Consider the following 8,896-nt stretch of genomic DNA (forward strand, 5'->3'; position numbering starts at 1 on the left):
GCTGAGAAATTTACGAGGGTGTCAACTATAGAGGAGCACATCCTCAGTGGAGCGATGGCTGTGGGGAAACGGTGTGGTTTGGAATGAAGGTGGGATGTGTCCCAAACCACACACCCTTACGAAACGCGCCACAGCTGGTAGGGTATAGTCGCTCAAGTGCTGCACCTTTTAGTTAGATGCCCAATAATACACTGAAATCGGAAACGCTCTGTGACGGACTCGATGTCCCGCCTTCCTCGGCACGCTGGCGGTGTGGGTGTGTCCCAAACCGCAAAGCTATTATGTAGGTCACTTAGGACCAATAAAAGCATTTCATATAGTAGTGCACTATAGAGTGAAAGATGTGTCTTGGGGCACTTTTTGATCCCAGCGTTAATTAAACATAAAATATTAATAAATGCAGCCATTCACAGTCTGCAGAGTCAGTGTATCTCTCTCTCTCTCTCTCTCTCTCTCTCTCTCTCTCTCTCTCTCTCTCTCTCAGGTGATAAGCCACACCCCCGTGCAGACGTTCGCCAGTCCTGTGTTTAGCTCTCTGCTGGACGTGGTGCTGTCGTGTGCCGTTTTCTTCTCCCTCACGTTTGCTTGCTTCCTCTACTCGATGGTTACCAAGGAGATGCCTCCTGCCACCACGGTCGGCCTGGCGGTGACCGCCGCCGTCCTTGAGCTTCTGTCTCTCGTCCTGTCCGTTCGGTGAGTGAACAACCGAAGAGGTTAAAATTTTTAATACTTTCTTTAATACTTATTGGCAGACTGGCAGAGGCCACGCCTCCTTCAATCAGACTGACAGCCAGCAAGGCCACACCTCCTCCTCTGAAACTGAAAGCCTTGAAGGATGAAGGGAGAGAGAGAAACCATGCCAAGGGAAATGATCAATCGTTACTTGTATAAAGAAAAGATTTGTTTAGTTTAAAAACACGCCGTTTCCCTCACGTCCGTCCCCACAGTATGACCTTCTACCTGGACAACGTGTTCAGCTGCACTCAGTTACTTCTGAAGCTGGTGTCCGGCTGGGTGCCCCGTCATGTGGTCGGCGCCGTGCTTGTGTCACTTCCTGCCATCTCGGTTTTCTCACACCTGGCCTGCAGCCTCCACCTGCCCATTCAGGTAAGAGGAAAAAGAGAGCTACCTGTACGGATGTGACAGTCATAGTTATGTTTTTGTTTGTTGTTGGGTTTTCTTTTGTTTTTTTTTTTTGTTTTTTTTAATTTTTAAACTCGGTAATGCTCATTCACAATGAGAGAGCTGGAGAGAGAAGGCATTAATAATCTTTCACACACAGCACCAAATTCTCTATTTTGTTTGTTCAGAAAGTGTTGATTGAATTTTTCTGTAACAGCAGCCATTTAAATTAGTACGACTATTGTTTCTATAGTAACAGGGAATTTCAGGGACTAACTACGCCGGACGATCGACGTTGACAGATTTAAAGTGTTGACGGGGGGACGTTTGTTTAGCATTTTTTGAAAGGCTTCTCAGCACGTTTGTAACAGTCGAATTATACAATGTATAATAAACCGTTCAGCTTTCCGACGAGTCTTCGTTTCTCAGCAGTGCTCCGTTTATGCCCGCATTCTTCTATTTATTTATTTATACCCCCCACCCCCCCCCCCCGGTTGCGGTAGGTAACGATGTTCCTGTGCAGCGCCGTCGTCATTGCCATCATCCAGTACTGCAATTTCTGCCAGCTGAGTTTCTGGATGAGGTCGGTTTTGGCCACCGCCACTGGAGTGTCTCTGCTTGCTGTACTCTACAGCGCCCCCATCAGGCCAAGGTCAGACACCACAGTTTTTTTTCTTTTTTCTTCTTCTCTTCCACTGGTATTATGTAGCTCGGGTATAATCCAACACCGTGCTTAACATGGCATTGGATCAGTATTTTTAAGTTCGGTTCAAAGTACGTTATTCACAACCATCTGTAAATATATGAACTGTCTCGAGGTTGAGCTCTGATGAAAAAGCAGTATGCCATTCATCCAGTTACTGATCTGATGGTCATTTTCTGTCTTCCAGCACCAGCATCGGTTTTCCAGTGACTGGGTAAGTGTGTTTTAGGTTGCCTAGGAGATGGCCTCTAGTGCACTGCGCACTGATTTTAGAGCCAAGCGTACCCTCCAGCCTTATGTGTGCTGATCAGCTTCACTTACCAAAGTGTGAACTTGCTAATTAGTGGGTTTTCGTTATTAAAGTAGTAAAGTTTACGTGTATCCAAAATAACAGCAATACTATACAACGCGTCTCTTTTCTTCCCCGCCGCTGTTACAGGAACTTGAGTAACAACAGTCTTGACACGAGTTGGACAAGTAAATCGAATCCCGCCATTCTAGACCTCCTGGTTCCAGAGGCGCTCTTGTCGTTCTTCCTGCTGCTCCTTCTCGTGTGGTTCCTCAACCGCGAGTTCGAGGTCAGCTACCGCCTGCACTACCACGGCAACGTCGAGGCCGACAAGCACCGCATCAAGATCCAGACCATGCGCGACCAGGCCGACTGGCTGCTGGGCAACATCATCCCTATCCACGTGGCCGAGCAGCTAAAAGTCACGCAGAGCTACTCCAAGGACCACGACAACGTCGGCGTGATCTTCGCCAGCATCGTGAACTTCAGCGAGTTCTACGAGGAGAGCTTTGAGGGCGGCAAAGAGTGCTACCGCGTGCTGAACGAACTCATCGGCGACTTCGACGAGATGCTGCGCAAGCAGGCGTTCTCCAGCGTGGAGAAGATCAAGACCATCGGGGCCACCTACATGGCTGCGTCGGGGCTGAACGGACGGCAGTGCCGCGAGCAGACGCACCCGCACGCTCACCTGCGCGCCCTTTTCGAATTCGCGCTGGAGATGATGCGCGTCGTGGACGACTTCAACAAGAACATGCTCGGCTTCCAGTTCAAGTTACGCATCGGCTTCAACCATGGGCCGCTGACTGCCGGCGTCATCGGCACCACCAAGCTGCTTTACGACATCTGGGGCGACACCGTGAACATCGCCAGCCGGATGGACAGCACCGGGGTCGAGTGCCGCGTTCAGGTGAGCGAGGAAAGCCACGCTGTGCTTAGTGCGATGGACTACGCCTTTGATTATCGTGGCACGGTTAACGTCAAAGGGAAGGGGCAGATGAGGACCTATCTGTACCCCAAACTTAACGAGAGCGGGTCCAAACAATCCTCTGAGCCTCCAAGTAAGGACGAGAATACCGACAAACTGCCCGGCCAGGCATTCGCCATGGCGCCCGCGTTATCGTCTGCAGCCAATCACAGCTGTTCCTCTCCTTCCCCCAGTGCCTGTCGAAAAAACCGCAGGGTGCCACAGGGACCTAGCGTAGGCCCGTCTAATTTGTCGCAAGAACAGCACGACGACACTTTCAGAGACCCTTTACTCACAGGCGAGTCTTTGGAGCGTTCTCCTCCTGCACCAACGTTTGGTGGCACGCAGCCACCTTCAATAGCACAGATTAGCGCTCCGCTAGCCAGACCAGAGACACCTTTACGAGTCGCGTATGAAGACGAGGAGGAAGAAGAAGAAGAGTCGAATGAACGCTCCCGGCTCCGAGTGGGAGAGAGGCTTTAATCTGCCCCTGAAGCTGCTGATCTTCACTGTCCGTCTGCCTCACTTCTCTCTTTTCTGGGGCACGAGGGTATACATTTCACTGAGGTTCACCTCCCGAGGTGCCTTAATAATCAACACGAGATGTAGGAGAACTCGGCTTAAAGAACTCTATAACGTTAAAGTAAAGAAGGTAATTCGGGCGGTGGGTGGGGGGATTTCTGTGTGGATCACAGTCCGGCACAAAATGAAAGACGTGAAGGAAAAAAAAAAAAAAAAAAAGTCGAGCGGCGGGTTTTTACGTTTCAGAGGTTCTCCTTATTTCAGTGGCGTGCTTTTTACGTTCGTTAAAGTGCCTTCGGTAAAGATGAATACGCGCACACGCCATCAGATAACTACACGAACAAATCAGAGACGACGGAACAACGCTAGCATGCTGTGCTTTTTTTTTTTTTTTTTTTTTTTTTTCTTTTCTTTTTTTTTTTTTTTTTTAAAAAGACTTATGACGACGGACAATTCTGTGGTTTTTTTCAATTTATTTTCCTAATACAGTTTTGTTAATATATTGCAGTTATTTTTTTTCGCTGTACTCCATTTCTTAATTACAGAATATCGACATGTGACCTTAAGGATGAAAAAAAAAAGTGCCAGTGGCTCAAAGTTCAGCCGAAGTGTCGAATCATAGATCAGGGGAATTTAATTATATTGGGTTAGATCGTCGCTCTTGGGCAATCAGTTCTTTGAGAAAAAATTTATAATTTGAACTGTATATTTTTGTTGTTGTTGTTGCTAGGAGCAAGTCTAAGCACAGCTATCCAACCAAGTTTTTGCAAAATGCACACGAAACAAATTGAGGTGGTGTTGTCTGCTGTCTGATCACAATCGTAGAGACGGTGATGGATGGAGTGTTTGGGCTACTACGTCGCTGTTCACGCGGCCTGTGCTAGCACCATGAGATAATCGCTAGCGAGGGGATACAAGTAACGCACAATGCAACAAAATACCTGAAACGCAGCCGAACACTCCGAAAGGCTTTGTGCTGATAGAAAGTTTTTTCATTTGTCTGCTTTTATCACAGTTTGCAATAATATTACCATGTTGTATTTTTTTTATTTTTTATTTTACTACAAAAAATTTTTTGTACCTCAGTCGGAGCACTAGATCAGTCCACTATTTTTTTTTTTTTTCCCCCAAAGTTAAAATTGTCACGTATACCGATATTTGGTTAAACAAGGCTTTACTGATATGTCAGTTTCAACTCCTGTGAAGTCCTATAAACTGCAAAACTCGATTTTATATATAAAATATAACATCACGACGTCGAACGTCTCGTTTAAGACGTTAAGAAAAGTCGATATTGAGTAAATCCATTTTGGAGTGGTCGAAATGTTTCACCTTGACGCGAAGAGTTTGCAAGTTTGAATACCGAGGGTGTCATCATGATGGCGCTCTATAAATAAATCGCGTTCATGTTTTCTAAAGGCGTTTAAGTAAAAACACCGGGCCTCAAAAAAAAGTTGCGTGAGAATATTTTTTCGTAGGCCGAACCGATCAAACTTGCGAGTTTTACATTTAGCCACGCCCACAATTCTCCATAAAAGGCGCAAAGCTCGCAGAGAGCCGAAAGCGGTGACTGAACAGCGAGAGCCTGCCTCTTAAACACGGCGCACGCTAAATCTTCCAGTAACGCAGCTCCGCCACCGCGGCGCGTTGGCTACCGTAGACGCACACGAACGCTTCCTCTGTTTATAGGGTGCCATTACTTTTGTGCTACCTGACTGAACAGCTAGTCTTATTTATTTCACAGACGTGTTTTTCTTTTTTTTTTTTTTTTTTTTTTGAATGACGTTCTAGTGAGACAAATAAACGATCTCGACGTGAAAATTCACGGAAACCCGGGCGCTTGCGTAGGACGTAAGAAACCAGTTGCATTTTGGCGAACGTCACGTTTTCTGGCGTGTACGCTCCTGCGAAGGATTTCCACACGCATTTGCACGTGTTCAGCTTAGAAGCGAGGCCCGTTCTCACCGATTCATGGGTGCGATATTTGGAAAAGCTTTCCCCGGTTAACTGATGTATATCGGTAAAGCCCTGATGTATTTATCGGCGCGTATCTACTTGTGTATCGCGTTTCCGTTTGCATAAAGGGAGTCTTGTCATCTTTTTGTTGATCATTTCAGTGACTCCTGTAGCTTCAGTGGTGGAGTTTCTCATCGCCTTACACCGTGCAGTGCTGTGCAGCAATACAGTGAAACCTCCAATTCATGGCATTTCAGCCCAACAGCACAAAACATTTAAGGGAATACAGTAAAGGAGTCATAAGGGAATTTTTCTTTTTCTTTCTTTTTTTCCCAACAGCGAAGCGTTTAGCCCAGTTTATTACTGTGAATGATTTGTATTTGTTCTAAGAAGAGTTTTCTATGACTTGTTTCGTTAATCTTTTCTGAAGTAGGTCGAAAGCATTCTCTGAAACACTTCAGACGATGACGGAACACTTCGATATTTATGTCGGACATATAGGACACGTCCCGTTTGAGTGGGATGGATTTCTCGGATCGTGCCAGTAGCGTTCGGTTCTCGGCGCTCTCTCCCGTGGCTTTGATTGGAACCTTTCTGCTGTATCTGTGTTTTTTTTTTTTTTGTCTTCCCCCCCCCCCCCCCCCCCCCCCCCAGTCATGCCATGTTATAAAATAGGTTGCTCTCTTTGGTGGAGTGAGTAGAATTTTCTTATTTTCTTTCTCTAGTGCCTTTTGTTTTTCTTTTCCTCACCCCTCGCCTCGCCCGAGTGTAAGAAAGTGATGCTGTTGGTCACTGTATGGTTGAATTGTGCAAAAATGCATTCTGACTGCATTTTCTTCAAGTCTTTTTTTCTCTTCGCGCAGTTCTCTCTGCCACTTATTATTATTTTTTTTTCTTCAATCAGTCCACAAGGGAGCTTTTATAAGCTTATACGCGGCATTACCTTTCAATCATGTAGCAGATTGAGAGCTGCGGAAGTCGTGCGTTTGTGTCGTCACGTCTTACACAAGTGAGGAAGAATCCGGTCCAAGCTCGAGCAGTCAACGTTTAAGTTCAAGGGCTTGCTCGAGGGCTAAACACGAGACCCGTTCGGCACTTTCAAACCACAGGAGGGTTCTCTGCCACCTCCCTCAAAAATCCTGCCGGTCTGGCAACAGGAACGTCTGAACTTGGTCGCCGTGACGACCGCGCAAACCCCATCGTGAACAGTCATTTTGGTGGGGGGAAAAAATCTATAAAAATGTGAAAGATGCACGGGGACTTTGAAGATTATCCGTGTAAAAAAAAAAAAAAAAAAAAAAATCCTAAACTACACTAAAACATTACAATTGCTGCGTCGCATTCGTTTCTAAGTACGAAAAAAACACTTCAGTGCTTCAGTGTGACGCAAACGATGTGTGCTTTTTATCCACTTGTTTACTTTTAATATTGTGGAAAACGTCCACGGAGCGATTTAGTTCCTGTTCAGCAGCCGTTCCGTCGCTTTCTTGCGTGACGGGAAACGCTTTTGCTGACACTGGAGACTCCTTTCGTAAATGTCTCCTTACAGCGAACTTTCACCATGTTAATGATTCAATATTTTTTAAAAACTCTTCGTTAAATAACAGCATAGATCAGTTTCAAGATCAGCTCTTCTAAAGCTTGACACGTTCCTCGGGTGAAAAAAAGCGCTGTCGGTTAACCGTAGCTCTCTGGCAGTCCTGGGATTCAAACCCACACCCTTCTGGTGATGAGCACTGCATTACGTGATGATAAACTCATTACAATTGCTGCTCACTTGAAGCAGAAAATCCTGAGACTTTCCCCTAACGTTTCTTCTTCTCCGAAAAACAATCCAGTGCCTTTTTTTTTTTTTTTCCTTCTAGCACTTTCTCACAAATGAAATAAATCGTCTCCTGTATCGCAAGACCTTTTATTGTGCGTCTAAATTCTAGTTACATGGAAACAGACAAAAAAAAAATAAATCAACACTGTGTATCTTGATATGGAAATAACTTGGGATGGATAAGGGATTTCTTTCTTCTTTTTTTAAAAAAAAATAAATAAAAATAATCGATTTATTGTATGGTGCACTGCTTTTCGACCACGCCACACTAAAGTCTGAGTCACAACCGATGTTATGTATCACACCTTCAGCAAGAAAATGTAAAAAAAATAAAATAAAAATAATGCAAAGCTGACAGTATTTAAACTTTATTACTCACTCATGCCTAGCTATGTTAGATTTTTTTTTTTTTTTTTTTTTGGAAGTACCAAAATATGAATTTGTATGATGTTGAATGCAGAATAATGGGACAGTTAGAATGTTTGGTGCGCCCGTACCCATAAGCACTTGCTACAGCCTAAAGGGAATAAACTCAAGGTTGTGTTCCATTACTGGTTTCACCACTCCATCGTTGACTTTCACCCTGCAGGAATCCATTCATCCCTTTCTGAACCTAAATGTGTAACGAATCGATCGCCTGGTTTGTTCCGTCCCTCTGGAATTTTGCGATCGCAGAAACGAACGCAAAATCGACCAAGCAAACTCTGCACTATTTAGAGGAGCTTGCGAATGTTTGAAACGGCCGCAGATTTTTTTGCCGATTTGGGCCAAGACCCGTCGTGTGATGTCATCACAGCCTCTTCGATTCACGTGCGTCGAACACGAGTACAGCTAAAAGGTCTCGTTTTCCAACAAACATCACTGCGAAAGATCGCGAACAGAACAATTCCGCCGATCCGTGTAGTTTTCCGTTAAAACAAACAAACAAAAAAACAGCACAAAAAACTCCGCAAATTGCATCGCAAATTTTGAAAAAAGTCGCAGCGAAGAAACTTGGCGAAATCCCGTACAGACTGATTTAAGATGATAAACATCTCGATGTAGATTAAGTCAGATGTCGTAGCTCCATAGGGAAGCTAAATAAGGAAATGGTGGATGCTAGAAATATTGAGGGTACAGGAGTTTTTACACGTGGACATTTCGTTCAGGAAAAACACGTTTCTTTCAATGAAGTTTTTAAAAGGGCCGAGGGATCGAGTCAGGATCGATACTGACTTCAGAAACATGAGGTGATGATGGACGTGAAAATGCTATCAGGCGATTACTTTTCGTTGTTGGAACAACTCGGAAAGTCGAAGAGTAAAAATTCTCACTCGTTGCCGAGTTATAACTGACATTGTCGTGGTGCTCACTTCGTAATTACGGTCCAAATTTACAACACGGCCCCGCCCTCTTGCTTTTTTCCCCCCACTGGCTTACAAAACCAAATTCACAGGCCACAGTTCACCTAGATCAAATGGTTATCAGGCTGTCTGCTGTAGGTGTCTCAATGGTGGACACCGTGACTTTGTTATT

The 8,896-nt window shown here is 45.0% G+C and overlaps 1 protein-coding gene across 3 annotated transcripts in view; it reads left to right on the top strand.

Annotated features, from left to right (window-relative positions):
* adcy9 (adenylate cyclase 9) overlaps positions 1-6,186 on the top strand; it is a 25,945-nt gene extending 19,759 nt beyond the window's left edge. For all 3 annotated transcript variants that reach the window (XM_053617190.1, XM_053617191.1, XM_053617192.1), the window contains 5 exons: positions 485-693; positions 948-1,107; positions 1,626-1,774; positions 2,013-2,039; positions 2,265-6,186. In XM_053617190.1, coding sequence (XP_053473165.1) covers positions 485-693; positions 948-1,107; positions 1,626-1,774; positions 2,013-2,039; positions 2,265-3,561 — 1,842 coding nt within the window. In that variant the 3' untranslated portion in view covers positions 3,562-6,186. The remainder of the gene's footprint in view (positions 1-484; positions 694-947; positions 1,108-1,625; positions 1,775-2,012; positions 2,040-2,264) is intronic.
* The last annotated feature ends 2,710 nt before the right edge of the window (positions 6,187-8,896 follow it).

The sequence above is a fragment of the Ictalurus furcatus genome, chromosome 27 (assembly GCF_023375685.1).
Source record: "Ictalurus furcatus strain D&B chromosome 27, Billie_1.0, whole genome shotgun sequence".
NCBI lineage: Eukaryota > Metazoa > Chordata > Actinopteri > Siluriformes > Ictaluridae > Ictalurus > Ictalurus furcatus.